At 38.3% G+C, this 18,462-nt stretch overlaps 1 protein-coding gene across 2 annotated transcripts; it reads right to left on the minus strand.

Moving 5' to 3' along the window:
- Positions 1-3,191: 3,191 nt before the first annotated feature.
- LOC122775750 (GTPase KRas) lies at positions 3,192-18,198 on the minus strand. 2 transcript variants are annotated; one of them, XM_044035878.1, is made up of 6 exons: positions 17,723-18,198; positions 14,806-14,923; positions 13,823-14,001; positions 13,066-13,225; positions 10,697-10,821; positions 3,192-5,680 (listed from the first exon to the last, which is right to left on the minus strand). In XM_044035878.1, the coding sequence occupies exons 2-5, from the start codon at positions 14,914-14,916 to the stop codon at positions 10,702-10,704; spliced, it is 570 nt and encodes a 189-aa protein (XP_043891813.1). In that variant the 5' UTR covers positions 14,917-14,923; positions 17,723-18,198; the 3' UTR covers positions 3,192-5,680; positions 10,697-10,701. The 2 variants fall into 2 exon arrangements, with proteins under 2 accessions (XP_043891813.1, XP_043891814.1); XM_044035879.1 differs by lacking the exon at positions 10,697-10,821 and having other exon boundaries at positions 17,723-18,010.
- Positions 18,199-18,462: the final 264 nt, after the last annotated feature.

Below are 18,462 nucleotides of genomic sequence, written 5' to 3' on the forward strand. Positions count from 1 at the left end.
TGAAATAAAATATTAAATTTAAAAAAAATACAATAATAAAGTAGACAATCAGGAAATATATACAATATACAAATAGTTAGCTATGAAGTGAGAATGAGTATAGTTTGTTTAGTTTGTTTTGTTTTATAGATAACCATAGGAGTCCGATCATCAGAGGGAGGAGTTGTACAGGCAGGAATGACTTCCTGTGGCGCACAGTGGTACATAGATGAGCAATTAGTCTCTTGCTGGAGGTGCTCCTCTGTTTGACCAGAGTGTTGTGGAGTGGGCGAGAGCCATGCTGCAGTAAAGCCCGCACCTTCCACAGCATCCTCCTGCCCAGCTCCACCCCCACAACTTCACTGGCCTTTCTGATGAGCTTATTGAGTCTGTTGGCATCTGCTACTGTCAGCCTGCTGCCCCAGCACACAACAGCTAACAGAATAGCACTAGCCACCACAGACTCATAAAACATCCATAAATGAGGATCACAACCCAGCCCAGTTTGGATCCTCACAGCTTAAGAGTCAGTCTCTTTTAAGGGGTGAGTCCACCAAAATACCACTTTGTCTAAATACTTCAAGTTTTAAAGGTTCAATCCACCCAAATGTTACTTTATGTTTATCAACCAACAACAGATTATTGGTTATAGACCAGAAAACTAGAGTAGGAGAATGTATTTTGAATACATTAATATTTAAAAAAGGTCACGTGATAAGTGGGATGAATGAAAAAGAGCTCTAGTTAAATTAATGAATTCATTCATTAAGTAGTAATTAAGTAGTAATTGTACGGTTATTACCAGCATTATAACATTCGTTTTTAGTTTTATCCTCATCTGTATCTGCTATGAAGTACTTTCCTTGTACTGTGAAACTGGATTATTATTATTAATAGCAAGTGATTATTATTCTTTCTCAGTTATTGCCAGAAAGGTCAAGATGTATCGACATCAAGCTAATGAACATTTGATTTTTGGAAAGAAAGTCAAAGGAAAGTGAAAATAACACGCGCCAGATAAGGTTTCACAGTCTCGTTATTAACTATTCTTGACTTGATGTTCAGAGTAATGATTGACCATCACACCACACGTTGGTGGAGTGGTTAGCACTCTTGCCTTTGCAGCGAGACGGCTGGAGCGGTTGGAACAAGGGCCGGTCTGCATGAAGTTTGCATGTTCTCGAGAAAACCCACGCACACACCGGGAAAGAACCATATGCAATATGGGGATTAGGTCAATTGGACTCTCTAAACTGACCATAGAGTGAAAGGTTGTTGTCACTAGGTTCTTTGTCCCTTGAATTCTGTCCTCTCTGTTCAACTCGTCAAGGAAAGTCTGCTTCTTACAGTTTTCCTCCCATTATTGGCCCCGTTTTGTTCATCACTGTTTCATTAAAGTGCTTTCATATAACGTATGTTGAATGACTAAAGCTTAGTAAGTAAAGCTTTGGGCTCACGGCACCAGATGTTGTCGTAACCTTGTGCACTACAGCAATAATCTCACAGTGATCCCACTGTACATTCCCTTCAATGCAGGCAAATACACCCAAGTACAAACGTCTGACAGGTCACAAAATGCTTCAGACTCTTAAATCCCACTGTACTTACCTTTTAAAACCATGATGGAGCTGATCCAGATCGGTGTTAGTCCAGGTTCAGAGGCAAGGTCGTGACACCAGATCCGATAATGTACATTAGTCCCATTAAGAACAAACAAATGTAGTTTATCTGCTCCTGCATGAGTCTGTGATATACTGTATGTGAGGGTTTATGCTCAAACCTTTTCTGTTTTATAGCCACTGACTGTTGGCTAAATATTTCATAATTATGGCTTTACACGGTGACATGTAGACACGAGAATGACCTTTGCTGTTCCACATGATAAACCTGTACAGTGAAGTCTGCTATGTTTCATTTTGACGATGTGTAACTGTGATAATTCACTCGTTTTAAAAAATCATTTATTTTAGGGATCATTTATCACATTTGATGGAATTTGACTCCATAGTGTAAGACAAATGGAATTAAAAAAATTATATATATATATATATATGTAATAACATATCATTTAAAATCTAACACACTGCAATAAGATTACTGCAGCACACACTGTTTCCCACAAGGGGCAACGTTAATGACTAACTAATACTGTGACATTGAGTTTGGGCTAAAAATTATTTTGATAATCAAATAATCTCTCGCTTATTTTCATAATTAATTGATTACTTGTTTGGAACATAAAAAAAGCAGAAAATTTAGAAGAATTATGATGTAAATTATGTCGTTTTGTACCAAATAAAAAGAAGATTATCAAAATAGTTGCTCAATAATCAATTCATCTCCAAGTTTGATTACATTCCTCGTGTTGGCCTAATCATTCGCTGCATACATTTATTTTCAACGGTTGCTTTTTGTTCCCTTGTACTTTCTCTGTTGCAGGGCGGCACTACACTCAACCTGCAATTATTCCTAATCCCCGTATTTACTGGGATTAGGGATAATAGGACACGTTCCAGTTATTCCTGTGCCATTTAATGAGCTATCTTTGAAAACATTTAATCCACTTTGAAACATTTACATTGGGGCGTGCTGGTTAATCAGGCTCATTATTACCATGGAAAGTTAAGCATTTTCAAACCTTAAATGAAAGGAATTAAAAGGACTTGAACGCCTCAATAACTCCCTGACAGTTTTGTCTCCCGTCCCCGTTTTTGTGACGCAGAAAGATTTGTTTACAACAGAACCGTCACTTCAATGAGCACCTCTTACAATAAAGGCGATCATGACATCGACTCTTCATTTCAAAAATTCTGATTTGTTTCATTTAAACGTCAAAGATAATCCACTCGACCATGCATGAAATTGTTTTTCCCCACCAAAAATATGGCTGCTCGTGTATTTCAGGAATGTTTCCACTTGTTTCTCACAACAGGACATATTTGTATAGCTGGTTTATTCTTTGAAACCTAAAAGAAGTCTTACTGACAAGAGAACGGCCTCTTCATAGAGTGTAGAGGTCTGCCAGCGTGAGTGAAGAGTGCCACCTGCTGGGGATGGAGGCCCAAACTACCACAATACATGCCTGCCATATGGGAAAAAGCAGATCATATTAATATATTCTCTGTGCTGTGATGAAGACAAATGTGAGCAATAAGCTCAGGCTTTTGAGAAGAACAAGAATCTGAAGACACGTGAAGAAGGAAACGGTCAAATTCCTCTTTACTTTGTTCTTTATTACACATTAAATAGGAGTGGTGAGATTCATGGCAAAAAATAGACTCATTTTTTTTTTTGAGATCAGATTACCACTCTACATCGCCCACAACAAGGTGTGTTGTAAAAGTGGTCATTCATTCACTTCCCTAGACCTGGACCCAGTCACACTGTCGTCACATACACAGAGCGGAGTGAAACTCCATTAAAGCAACATTCATCTAGACACACCAACAAAATGAAGCACAATTTACAAAATATGCACCTTTCAGTATCACAACTATACAAAGGTTGTTAAAATACGATCCAGGTAAAAATGATACATTTCAGAAATCAGCTGTTGGCACGCAATAAAAGGAAGAGGAACGATTCAAACATTTCAGTAAAACTACTTTTGAAACAGTATTGTTAACAAGAGGGTTCCTTAATTAAAAAAGTGTATTAACAGTTATTATCTACTTCATGGAAAAAAGAGGTAATAATAATAATAATATAATAAACTGGGTCAAAACTCATGTCTCATGTCTGGATTTTCTGTGTCAACACCATCACTCTTCTAAAAACAGCATTTTTATTTATTTCATGAGCATACACACAAGACAACGTAAATGTTGTCCGGGCTCCTTCTACCATCTAAATGTAGCACCTACTGCAAACAATAAAAAGGCAATTAAAAATCCCCCAGGGAACGGCTTGTAAATATGACGGGAAGGGTGAAATATGTGTTGACCCGGGGAAAGAAACGAGGACTTGTTTTAATACATTTGGACAATTTCCTCTCAAAACCAATTTTATGGCAATTATTGCCTCATTTACAAGCATCACTTCCCGTTTCATCACCGCGATACGTGAGCTTTGAGCGGGAGAGGGAGAAAATGACAAATGATTCTGCTCCACTTCTATTTAACTATTTAACACTTTGAAAAAGGGGGGAAAAGAAACAAAACATGGAGAAGAATTTGAACTACCTCTGTGACACCACCAACACAAACATTCCTGAAAGCTGCACTTTGCAGGAATTTGCTTTCTAACCATTCACAAGCGAACAAATCAACAGCCTAGGGAAAACCGTGCAAGGCTCGTTGCCTCTCTGGCCAGCTACTAGAGAACCACACATCCAAGAAATTATGTATTTAACCTCAAAAACACTGTTTAAACATGGTGTCCTCTGTCGGGAGGTCAACGAGACAACTCCTCTCTTCTTCGTTCTTTTTTTTTTATTAATTAGTTACAAACGTGTAGCACAAAACTGCAAAAATGATTATTGTCATTGACTGAATGAATCTGAACTATCCTGCAGTCAAGCCTCGGAGTAAAGAACGCAGGAAGCGCAGAACCATGACGGCGAGACGAGCCGTTCAACATCAGCTTGTGACGTGGCATCAGTCCCTGCGACACAAAAATGACTCTGACCACAAAATGAGCAAAAAAAAAAATCCAGACCGTCGGGAACCTCTCGTTTATCGACCCGACCGCGGTCGATTTCTCTCTCTCATGCAAAAGCAATTACAAATTACTGGGTGTAAACCTGACACACGCTAGACTTGGGTCCAAGTTCCTCATTGCAGGCTCTGCTAAATGTCTCCACCAAAAGGCAGTTTTTTTGCAATACCCGTGTTATGTAGGACACATGCATGCAAAAAAAAAAGAAGAGAAAAAGAAATTCTCATATAGGCAAGAAATCACTCCCCACACAGTACAAAGCATTGACAATTTGTAAATTAATGAATTAATTAATAGATCATTAGGGTGTTAAAACATCTGGGAGAAGAAAATGAGTTTGCATGCATACTTATATCAGTGATATTAGACAGTGGCTGGGACATTTGGATCTCGTCTGGCTAAATCTTGGTCCTTTTCCTCCTGTCGCTTTTGTCTATGAGAATCGGGATGGAAATTCTTTCTTTGGCATCCCATACTTTAAAAAAAAAAAAAAAAGGCATTACATGACGTTTGCAGGTCATGCCCGTTTAAGCAAAGGAGAAAAAAAATGATCCAAAAAAAAGTTAATCATGAATAATTTGACAAAAGTGAGCTGGTGTGTGACGTGGGTTTGCTCACAGCTCTACAGTTTTATATAAAAATGATCCAAATCAACATCGTAATCCTATAAAAATCAAAACAGGCTGGACCAACACGTGAGGGCAGCTGGCACTGAACTGAGAATAAAGCTTATCGGTGACAAAGTAGCAAATAAAACAAGGCAGAGAAAAGAAATATCAGGTCAGGTTTAGTATTAAGCTTTGTGGGTATAGAAGGTATTGAGAAAGAGCTAATAATTTAGTGTAATGTACAAAATGTATTACTTTAACTGTTCAACATAGGTTCTTTTCTTTCTTTTTTTAGGGCTATCTTGAAAAGGGGTGATTATTCACATGAGTGTACACTTTGTCTTGGTCTTCTTTTTCTTCTTTTTGCCCTCCTTGCTCATCTTCTCCTTATGCTTCCGGATTTCTCTCACTAATGTGTAAAAGGCATCGTCGACGCCCTGCAGAAAAGATGAATGAAGAAAAACAGCGTTAGAGTTACATTATACAAAACTACTAAGAAATGCAGACATGGACAATTTCGAGCCTGTAAACATTGTGAGGATTGAAGTGGGCGTTTAATTCTGGGACTGTGAAATTTAAAGGGTCATTTCCATTTCTTAAAACAATAATTATTGGGATGTTTAAGGTTTTTTTAGAGCTAAACATTTGAGACATTTTTAAATTCAAATCACAATTTAAAAACAGCTAAATCCCAATGGCTGCATTTGTAGATAAATACATTTGAGGCATCATGTGACCAGAGTTTATACTCGACTGTTCATCGACTAGAGGAAACTATGGAATTGTGATTTCTGAGACAGCGATTTGATTCATGATATAATTTCGAGAAGAACGGCGCTGCAACAAATTATTTTATAATCGACAAATCGGTCGACTTTCTCGATTAGTCGAGTCGTTTGGTCAGAAAATGTTAAAATGTTCTCGTGTTGTCTACAAAAGGTTTTAGTTTTACTATATGAAGCAAAGAAACCAGGAAATATTCACTTTTAAGAGGCTGAAACATCAAGAGTTGTTTTGATTATAAAAACAAAACACTTAAACCTTGATTATAAAATCAGTTGAAGATTAATTTGTAATCAATTAATCATTGCAGTCCTATTAATAACAATTTATAGTTATAAATTCTTTCCAACGTGTTTGTGATACACTTTTTAAACTGGCATAGAACAATTAGGTGGATAACTACACTATTAGTATTAATTGCTGACTAAATAAATGGTCAAATTACATTTTTCAGCCTCTTAAATGTGAATATTTTCAGGTTTATTTGCTCCATATAACACAGAATTTGTTATATGACCTCATATTTTTCTGACATCTTACGGACTTTTAAGGCCTAGATTCAGTGACGGTTATCGATATCTTTCAAATTCTTACACTGGCAACAACATTTATAGTGGTCAACGTTTTTGTTTGTTTGTTTTTCATGTGATAATTCTCCATCATAGTGAACACTGAATAAATGGTGTCACCAAAATAATGATTTGATTTAGATTGGTCTTCTCTTGGCTCCAAAAATTAACAAATAGAACTTACATTTGTGAAAGAATGACAGAATTTTCACCTAACATTTGCACAACTCTGCGTATATTGGCAAACTAATCGCAGTGTCTCTCAGAAAAATCACAATTAGATGTGTTCCAAACTAGATGTGTTAATAAAGTGATGCGTGGCAGTACTGCAAAATGAGACGTCAATTATTTCTTCATGCTAGCTTTTTTTGTTTTACATGAATGTAACAGCATAGTAACAGTGTTCCCATTGACGACTATACAAACAGTAGCTGCAGTTACACGGGCCAGTTTCTTTCCTCCAGAATGTAATACGCCCAAGTTACTCCCATTACGTCTTTAAATGACTGCTTAATAAAATGAAGGAACAAGTTGTCCTGTTTATCTTTCCAACAGTCTGTGTGCCAACACTAGCAAACTGTTAAAAACAAATAAATATGGACCTGCATCGAGCGCTTGGCAACAATACTGGTTTGACTGAGGCAACGTTTTAATGAAAATATTCCACGGCCACAGTTATTGAACAGAAGGCCAGCATTCTGTTTAGAAACATAAATTTCTAAATAAACATAAAACTGTACAGAGATGGTTCTCCTGGGAAAGATGCACCACTCACAAAAATCCTAGAAAACTCTTTTAAGCTACAGAGCAAGTGATGCATCGTCCTCGGGTAGAAACAGCTTTGATTTTAGCAAGAGCAGCTTAAAGTATAAAATTCTGGGAATGAGGCGAAACGGAGGCTACATCCATTCTATTCCCTTTTAATTTAAAGGCATAAATTCTGCTCCAGATACACGTGTTGTCCGGCATTTTAAAGCACTAAAAACACAGAAGTCTCTGTTATCATTTGAAAACTCTGGGGCAGCTTTTTGGAAACACTGACACAGTTTCCTGCATTCACTTCCTTACTGGTTCTTATTAGCTATGACTCAATTATCAGCTGTGAACAAAAGCTCCATTAACACTAACTTTTCAGTTTCGGCTCGTCTTCAGTCGGATTTTTTTTTTTAAAAAAAGACACCATTGTCGTTTGTCATTAGTGAAACTTTCTAGCACTTCCACAGTTCTTGTTCAGGCTCTCAGTGAACCAGTGCACAGTTAAGTGGAACCAATGCGTCACTTCCCAACATCATCAATGGTGGCGCTTGCTCAATGCAGCACCTAAGTGGCAACATGGTGAGCTTGTGCTAATTTGGGAAATCATGTCTTTCTTCTTCCAGAAATAACCACTTGCACTTTGTTTCCTTTGCTATGTTCACCAGCATGTCATCCTTCCTTTTTCCTTTTTGAGTACAACGAGCACAAAAAAATTGGGGGTGGGGGGCATTACTGCTGGGAACCATTGGAGCTGGAGGTGTACTGATATCAGGGCACTATCTGAAACTAATGACACTTAGCCACTATAGAGTTCTAGCAGTACTTGCTTTGGCTGTACTTGGTTTGGTATGAGGCGCATTGTTTTCCATTACTTCATAGTACCTCCTTAACATGGGCAGGGCCGTCATAGCACCGGCTGCTGCTGTGACATTGTTTTATACATGACACAAACGCACAAACAGGCAAAAGCAGTGGTGTAACTGAATCATTAGAATCAGTTCATTAAAAAGATTTGTTCACAGAATCGTTCAGTACTTCCTGCATGACAGGGAGCGCAGATTCCAACTGAAATACGGCAGAACAGGTTGTGATTCGGCTCACGATCGCAGGCTTTTGGCAGTGCTGTCGCTAAATACACCAGACTCCTCTGTTAAATATTGAGATTTTAGAAATGTCATTGCTAAATGTTGGAGATTAACCGATGTTTTCAGGATTATTAAGTCTTTTTAACCGACCTACAGTTGAGCATTATTCGGTTTGATTCTTGTGCTGGACGACGCGCTCATGGACAAAACTCTCTGACCAATCACTATTGGCTCACTTGGAACACGGCCAGGGCAGGTACCAAAGAAAGCACCAGGTACTATCACTAACGGAAAAAACAAGTAGTCGAGCCAAGTAGCGGTGCCTGAATGTTCACTCAATATATATTTTTAGTCTGGATGCAGTTTATTCTCATATGGAGCCAAGCTGAGACATTTGTCTGAACGCACATGTTCTGGGTGTTTTTTTGGGTTTTAAATGAAAACATAGTAGAATGGATGTAGCCAGAGCTAATGCTAATATTTAAACCCGAAATCGATTTATTGCAGAGCCAGATTACTGCTGAAAAATCGGCTCCATTTAAATGCAGCCAGGGTCTGTTGATGCCGAAACTTAAACACGAGAACAGTTTGGATAGTGTGAAAATGTGCCGAGTCTGCAAAGGGATGCAGACTGAAGAGACCGAGGTCACTTCAGGACAAAGAAAGTAAGAAATTTAGGAATGAAGATTAAAAGGGAACTGTGTACACGAGAAAATACGGTGTCACCCACAATCAGAGACAAATGTTTACTTTATAAGATAGTCATTTTTAGAACTGGACCATTCCATGTCAAATCAGATAAGGTTATTGAAGCATCATCATGTTTGACTCTCTCCATATCATGAATGGCTCCCAATGCCAAGGCTAGAAAATTAATTCCATCTAAAATATGTCTTCATGTTTTTCTTTTTTTATATATTCATCTAATTTAACAGTTTATTGCCTCAAGGAAGCCTCATCTGTGAAGAGTATTAACGTCATCTGTGTTTCAGTATTAATATTATGACAAGTAGCCTAACCCAACATCGTAAGATGGAAGACAAGGTTTTCTATACAAATAAAAGAGTGTATTTCAGGACATTTATCTTGATAGGGTCCGAGAGTAAGAAGTGAACCGTGTTCATACATGTGACTGTATTGAAGAACATGGCAATTTTTTTAAATAGGCTATAAAGTATATCCACTTGTTTGATTATTTGTTGGACATCTATCCAAGTTAATGCCTTTTTCTATATTACCAAGGCCCTGACAGTGAGTCATTTAATTTGTTGTTGTTGTTTTAAATAGTCAATATCATGTTGCACTTTTTCCAAATCTAAAGTTACAAAAAAAGGCAAACAGCAAAAATACAGTGGTTTAGTCATACATAACATGCTCATCTTCCAGCCTACATGTTACTTATGAGTAATTATTGAGCTTGATAGACACATTGCCTATGATAAGGTGTTTTTCCATTCATTTGAAAAGAGAACCTACTGAACATACTGAAAGTGCTTTTCAGTGTTCTCTCTGATTTGACATGGAATGGCCCATCATGTCCTTCCAGACACATTTTAGTTCTTGATTTGGTCCCAGATTCACCATAATCCTTTTTAATCACACATGCTGGCTCAACAGTCCAGTTTAAACAGATTAGGATGCTTTCACACTGGTGGTTCAGTCAGAATTTGGGAGCAGTTTGTTAGAAAATGAACATTTTCCGAGCCAACCTGCAGGCTCCGGGCCACCTTATCATGTTTGTGTGGCTTCAGTCATAACACAGCTCTTTCCTCAAAAGAAGTCATACCCATTCAATTTGTATTTTTGGAATTGAAAACAGAATGGTGTTGAGAACAATGACAACTTACTGCCATGTTATTTTTTGCCATCCAAGGAGTTTTAAATTTTAAATTCAGCTTAGTGAGGCTTATCGTCTCGTTTAAAATCAGGCTCACATGGCTATGCCGGTGTGATAAACTCTATTATGAAGAAAGAAGTGTTCAGACTTATGTACATGAACCCAGTGTGAAAATAGTCTTTGACAATAATCAGCCATGATACGTACACACACACACACAAAAAAATTCATTAGCCATTTCATTAGCGTCCATTGAGAGCCTCACAACAGCCCCAGCACAAACCAGCAGGTTAGTTTTGAGAACCCATGAAGCACCAGCTCCTGCTGCATGTTTTTATCCCATTGCCTTCTCCACAATCCCAACAACTAACAACACAGACACAGAAACACAGAGCTGGTGGGAGCACGGCTGCATACACTTACCCCTTTCACATCACAACACACTTTTTAAGCTTGATACAGCGCGGAGTCTTTTCTTCCTTGCTGAGCTTATTGAGCCGGTACGTCCTGATCTCCCGTACCAGAGTATAAAAGGCATCTTCCACTCTCTGCGGTTTGAGACACAACTTCCCTCAGTGTTCATGAATACAGGGGGACAAACTATATAGTTGTATGTGTTACACAGCCCACAGAAACAACAGGTGAGAGGAGACAGATCCGTGGATCAACCTGCAATGTCTGTCCTTATACTCCACACAAAATCATATTTGTGAAAATACCAAACACAAACCTCCTGTAGTCTTGAAAAGTGCTGTCAGTTGCCCTCTTCGGAGGGGCTTTGGTCAATAGAAGTAAGCTGGACTTAGTTAAATAGTGCTGGCCAACTATATGAAACAATGTTCAGCAACAAAAAAAAATAAAAACAGTTTTCCACACATATTGCCAATAAATAATTGATTTAAAAGTGCATTTCTTTGGCTCTGATGCAGTCGCCTCTCTGTCTGCTGTGGTCTTAAGCAATGACCCCACAAAAGGCTATCTGATTGGCTGCATGTCATAAGTGATAGCCTTTGCTTAGGCTGCATTACAATTCTCTGAGCTAAGGTTGTAAAAAAGTTAATTAGTTAAGACAAGTCACACTAAGCAAAAGACAGAGAGAGTGGAGAGAGAGAGAGGCTGCTGCTGCTAACTGCTAATCTGAAGATTGTCGTTAGCAACAAGTGCTAATGCTAAACTGGTGTACAGTATGTTTACATGTACAGCAGGTAAATGGCTGTAGTAATAAAAAACATTTTTCAATGCATACACACTAGAGGTTGACAGATTTAATAGGTTGGGCCAATTAATCGGGTTAAAATAATTTTAAAGTTATATTTGCCAATTATTTAAAATCACGCAATGTATGAAAGTCACAAAAACATTTTTTCATTCAGGTTTTTTGATGACCTAATATTTAGTTTATATATTATTTCATTGAAAACATTGCATATATTTGCTATGTGGTGCAGACAAAAAATATAGATGGGAGACATTTTATCAGATGGAGGGGGGCGGAAATTCACTCAACTATTGTATACAAACTAAAAAAAAAAACCAACACTCCGCACCCATTATCATCCATGAATTCTCTCTTGGCCATAGAAAACCCCATATTGGTCGACCTCTAATATACACGTTCTCGAATGGAAACACTGAAAGTTACCAAATAATATGCACAACTGGTAAAAAAAAAATATATAGTGTACAATTGTGACATTTCAAGGCATGAAGTATGAATCTGCAAATAAATTCTAACAAATAAGGAATGGAACTAACTCAACAACTGAAACTACTTCACCCTCACTGAACTAAAAGGTTTAAACAGTCAGTCACATTCCAAGTCTACAGTGAGTGAGTGTGGCTAAAAAAAATTATCACTGTCTAGCATCATAAAAAGGAGAAGTGCATGCATTTTATACACAAGAGAATTGCTGTAAGAGACTGGGCAGCTTTAAATGCAAGAGAGCGTTGGCAGTCTAACAGCAGCAGCACAGTCTAGATAGTCAATTAGTGGAATCTGTTAGAAATGAATCATTGTGTCATCACCAGAAGGAGCAGTTGATTTACCCCGGGTCAGAGAGATCAGAGAAGGATGGGTTTACAGATCACCACATCAGCTGGCCAGTCACTCACCTCAGGCCATGCTCATGAAACACACCATTTGATCCACCTATGCCACTGCTAATCTTCCAACACCCAGTTACAGTAACCAGTAAGCAGCAGAATCATTAAGCCATTTCAGTAATCACTGACAGTTTGTCCTTCCATGCGGACTCCCTGACACATATTTGGCTGATTTGCTGATTATTTATAATGCAGGATCCTTTCCAGATGGCCCCAATGATGATGATGTAATTTCACATATCCATGACAAAATAGCATGCAATGATTACCTTATTACCCATAAATAAAAAGTTTAATTAACCAAAGAGGATTTAATGATGCACAGCACATTGCCCAACACATTTCCAAGCAACATCATTATAAAAATAAAAAGACCCACAGAGCCACTGAATGTGACATTAATCAACAGCACAACATGGCTCAAGACTTAAACCATTATTGTGATCCCAGAACCAATCAAGCCTTTGCAAGGACTCTTGTCAAAATGACTTCAAGATCAACTGTCTGGAAAAATAAAACTTGATTTTCAAAGCAAATTCACAGAGGGGCTGCTGTGTCCAGTAAGCAAACAACCCCACATGCAACTTCTCACCATTAACATGCTCTACAAACCTGCAGTGAAATACTACATCAGTTTAGTCACAGACTTTGAGTCATGAGGTTGTGGCCATCTCTGTCCGCATTCTCACCTGTCTGGTTTTGGCTGAGGTCTCGATAAAGGGAATTCCGTAGCTGCGCGCTAAGTCCTGAGCCTGCTTGGTGTCCACTGTCCGGGACGGGAGGTCACACTTGTTCCCCACCAGCACCATGGGGACGTCCTCGGAGTCCTTCACTCGCTTAATCTGTTCTCTGCAATAGAGAGTTTATTCAATTATAATTGTTCAAAGAAACAAGAATTGAGTCAAAGGGGGGGTGGCCTCTTTTTCCTTTTTACTTTGCCCCATTTTTATTGAATAATTTGCAGAGTACCCTGAAGACTGATTGCATGATCCACCTAGAAACTTGTGTGATAGAAAACTGTTAAATGTTTTAATTGAACTGGTTCTGTTCACCCCTAGTGCACATGTTAAATTGAGTACAGTGTGCAGTTTCTTGGCCGCACAAAAGTTAGGTATAAGTTAATTAACGTGTGTAGCCCCTTTATAACATTGAATTAGCAAGATATGGACTAAAAGTTTTCATAAATCTGATCACTTCTCTGAAGAAAATATTTTAATAGTTTCTCAGTGGACAGTGGTGAGCTGGGAATATGGAAAACAGGGAAAAATTGTTAGAGAAAAGAGTAATGTGGTGAAAAAAGTTCCTAACCGAACCTCATTACGACATCAGCACCTGACACCCTTAAGCTACTAAGACGCTCTGAAATTTTATCCCCTTTTAGCTCAAATTAAAATGCTGCATTCACACTGGGTGCAAGGCCTCCTATCCTTTGGTCTCATGGCTCACCTATAGTGGTGAATGTCCTCAAAGGACTTGGTGTTATTGATGGCAAAGACGCAGAGGAAACCCTCCCCTGTCCTCATGTACTGGTCTCTCATGGCGCTGTACTCCTCCTGACCTGCAGTGTCCAGGATGTCCAACAGACACGTCTCTCCATCAATCACTACCTGCTTTCTGTAAGAGTCCTGGAAGAACAGGAAAACAAAACATTATGAGGATTGTGTTGTTAAATGGATTTAAATGCCATTATCTCTGCACCTTCATGTTGTTGCCAAATCCTACACACTGTATCTTTACCACATTTAAATGACCAAAAGAAGCACGATGCACCTGCAACTTAAAATAATCTTTTTTAAATATTATGTAGTTACAAGGTGTGTCAACTTATAGTGACATAGTTATTTTTGCAACATGGTTTTGTGTGAAAATAGCAAAGGGCTACATTTGATTATTGCTCCACTCTAGCTGTAGTAGGGCACTCAATTTTCAAGCAGAGCTCAAATTATAATGAGGCCCCTATTTCCACTCCAGTGTTTCATCACACTGATGGCCACACTCAATTCAATTCAAAACAAATAATTGCCGTGTGATCCAGTGAGCAGCCAGTGTTTCAGATGTTATCTTGTATTCAAATAATCTCTGGTGAAGCTCTAACCTGCAACAGCACATCAATAATTGATTGCTGTCCTAATGAGACTATTCACTCAGTGTAGGCTAACCCCCGAGAAAGAAGGCAGGCAGACGTGCATGAAAAGTTATTAAAACCTGTTTGGTTTCTTTTTAAGCCTGAAACCAGACGCACCTGCTGCCATTATGTTTTTTTTGTTTTGTTTTTTTACTTCCCGTTCCCTCTCCCCATACCAAAATGGGGTATATATATATATATATATATAAAATACTATAAAACCATTGGAAAAGAAATGGACACAAGTGCATAAACATTAACATATCATACAGTATGTATGCATACATGCAAAGACATTACTTACCTCAATGGTGGGGTCATATTCATCTACAAAGTGATTCTGGATGAGTTGAATAGTAAGGGCACTCTTGCCAACACCACCAGCTCCCACCACAACCAGCTTATATTCTGTCATGATTCACCTACAGGACCCAAAAAAAGAACATTACGGCAAAACATAGATATTTCCACAGACAGTCAGCGTCATTGAATCTGGGGCACAATTTCAAAAGAAAAAAAAATAGATCATTAAGACTTAAGCTATTATATTGGGATGTGGATGATAAAACATTATTAAAATTTAGTTATTACTAGAAATTTCCGCCAGCACTGTGCACTTCAACCATCAAGCCACAAGGAAATCTATAACCTCAAGATTAGTGAAGAGAAAATAGTGGCATCATTCAGAAACAAAAACTCAACCAGCCCTTGACTGCTGATTGAAAATTTGAATTTTTAGTAACATGTCGATGCTGCTTTTATTTGAAAAAAAGGCCTGTTTTAAAAGCTTGCAGGGGAAAAAAATTATAATGATCCAATGAACCAATGTGTTGCTTATGAAAACAGCTTTGAGACTAAAATAACAGACTTTGTATTAAAAACAATATTAATTATGAATACTGTGCAAAAGCAGCAACACATTCTGTGGCATTTTCTGAATCCAACTCAACGCACAACAGAAACTGGCCTCCGGCAGAAATCTATGTCATTACATTAATTCTCAAAAACTGTCAAGTAACTGGGAGGCTCTCCCTGCTGTCTGACTGCTTTGTAGAGCAGTGTCCATCATTAGCAGCAGCTGGCCTTTTCAGAAGTTACAGTTCAAACTGCTCACAGCACTGCACAGCCTGCAGTCAGGGAGGAGTTCTGCTTAACATTATTGCTTTGTTTAGACAAACAAAAAGGAGAATGTGGTTTGATAGGTACAGGGCTAACAATGGTAAACTTTTCCAATACTTGCCAGTTTCCTCAATACTTTAAAATCTAAACATTTTACATTACATCCAACAACAGTCTGATATACACGCATCACTGAGTTGTTGATCTTGTCCATTAAGAAGCAGCCTTATCTCTACCCCAGTAGATAAGAGTACTAACAATGCCACACAAATTCCAGTATCACTTGAAAGTTGTCAGCCTCATACCTGTCAAGCCTGTAAACGATGACACTTTATCTTGTGAAGCAGTGAAAGTGCATTTTTAAAGACCTGGATGTAGTAAGATTTAAATTACTAAATTAATCAACAACTATCTAGGTTTCTTTGCCCTTTTATGAAAGTAAGCTGAATAGTTTTGGTTACTGAACAAAAAACTTTAGAGGGCGTTGTCATTTTGAGGTTCGGGTAACACAAATCCAATACCATTTTCTGACATTTGTATATGGTATAAAGCACTAATCATGAAATTAAATGACATATTGTAGTTTGTTTTTTTTAAAAAAAACAATGGTTGCAGCCCAATATGGTAGTGCATGTAGATGTAGCTGTCAGGTCTACTAAGCAGCAAACAGGGATGTAATGGTAAGTGGTAAACTTTTGACCCTTGTTTGAGTTGTAGTAGAGTTAAAATCGATTTTTCAGGTTTATATGTTCACATAAGTTAACAGGTGGTAGAATGGTAAAGCTGTGACAATATTTAAATTATTCTTTTGAACAGTGCCAGTCGTGGCTGTTGTTTACCTTATTCTGACTGGCAGAGTGTTTCCCACATGTTAATTTGCTACACTAAGTGAAAACAAGGTTATGCCCAATGGTAAACCACATTTTTTTTACAAACAATTTAGCAACACAAACATCTGGGAAATAAGACATGCAAATGAGAGTTGACAGTTTTACAACTATGTGAATTAGTTGGCACCTGTCACACTATATTTATTGATAAATTAATTACATTCAATTAATTGTAATTCATTTGTTTTTCTTTTGTGTGCATATTTGATGGTTATTGGGGCTTGAAAATATTTTTTCTATTACACACTACATTACACATAACACATATGGATGTTTAACTTAAGAAATGTGATAGCAGTTCATCAAGTTGTATGTCATTTTTTAATACCTCATTTCTTGCATTTCACTCAAAAGCAACAAAAAAAACAGCCTTTGATTATCCGACAGTCATCATGATAATTATCAATATTAATCGATTTGATTTCCTTATATACATTCAATAACTTCCTTCCCACGTTGCACAAGAGCAAAGTCTGAAAGGATGTGTATGTACATGTGCAGGTGTGCATAGGTTCATAAGCTCGGTAAACTCATACAAGTAGGATTATTATGGTTAGTGGAAGTATTACAGTCGAGTTGTTGTTTTTTATTATTTATTAATCACTGTATGTTTTTTTCCCCCTTTCATTATGCTAGCATTGTCCATTTAAATTAGAGTGTTTGTTTTGCTTGCTCCTCTTCTGTTGTTCTCTCCTGTTATATCAATACAATAGCAAGAACATCCACTGCTGTGTGAGTTCAGAGTTGCCAGAGTAGTTGTAGTAAAAACCTGGGAACTGTGTTCAATAACCACTACACTCTGCTGTTAGCTAGCTTAGCATTGGCTCACTCCTAGCCCACATACAGTAAGGTAACGAGCCTTTACGAGGCTGAAATGATGCGGTTTACGGAGAGAAAATGGTTTAAACTCCATTGTGTGCACCATGTGTGCGGACGAAGTCACCAATGATTCATTCAAACGGGAAGGTTAGAGATGTTGGAGCCGCCATTGATAAGCTAGCCCAAAGGTCTGCATTGCAGGGCCAGGCGTTAGCTTAACAATTGGGCGTAGTTTGCACTAACAGCTCTGACAAACGAATATTTACACCGGAACAATGTTTCCTAGTGGCTAAACTACAAACGCGGTCACATCTCTCCATATTAAACCAAACAGAAATGTGTTGCAATGTACCATGAAGGGACACATGTATGACTCTTAACCGTTTCACTTACCTTTTAGCGAGTGGAGTTCCGCGTCTGAAGTAGCGACCAAACAAGTCAAGCTGATAATCCCCTCGTCTCACACGATCTCTGCATTTCCTACTTCACAGCAAAACGGCTGCATCTAAGTCGGTCTACCTCGTCACAGAAGCCAGTGGGAACATGCGAAAAAAAGTGGACAAATTAATCGATTGAACTTTCCATTTGATCCTGCGCCCGGGCCTAGCAGCTGTGGTTGGCCTCCTTTACGCGAATATGGGCGGATACCGGGGCGCACTTTACCCAGAAATCATAGCTGGGGATTTCAACCGGTTTCAGAGGCTTATCACTCCTCGTTCACTCTGTTGCGATGTGAGAAAAGACCACGTTCTTTTATCCTGTCTTTATATACTGTTCATGTTTTAGACAGGTTTAATTTATAGATGTACATATATAGCCCGAATAACCCATATATAAGTTATTTTTACTACTGAACATATTTAATCTAATCTCATCTGAAACCACACAGTGATTCACATCGGAGCTTTTATGATCACATTATAATAACTAGAACTATGTGGGTCATATGGAGTCCGTTTGAGGACGTCTCCTACTGCTGCAGCACTCTGCTGTAGAGTCAACAAAACCTAGGGGGCGACTCCACTATTTAAAGGATCTAAATATAACTGGAATGCGCTGGAGGGACGTCATTCCCAGGCAAGGAAATGATTTGGCAATCCCCTGTCAGTTTTCCCAAGTGTTCGCGAGAATCC

Source organism: Solea senegalensis, linkage group LG10 (genome assembly GCF_019176455.1).
Source record: "Solea senegalensis isolate Sse05_10M linkage group LG10, IFAPA_SoseM_1, whole genome shotgun sequence".
Classification (NCBI taxonomy): Eukaryota; Metazoa; Chordata; class Actinopteri; order Pleuronectiformes; family Soleidae; genus Solea; species Solea senegalensis.

Bases quoted from the DNA above. Each gene is read 5' to 3' on its own strand.
- LOC122775750 (XM_044035878.1), bottom strand. From the start codon at position 14,916: ATGACAGAATATAAGCTGGTTGTGGTGGGAGCTGGTGGTGTTGGCAAG. The intron at 13,226-13,822 runs GTGAGCCATGAG...TCTCTATTGCAG, and splicing joins GAGGACATTCACCACTATAG to AGAACAGATTAAGCGAGTGA. The intron at 10,822-13,065 runs GTGAGAATGCGG...CTCAAACCGCAG, and splicing joins CCTCAGCCAAAACCAGACAG to AGAGTGGAAGATGCCTTTTA.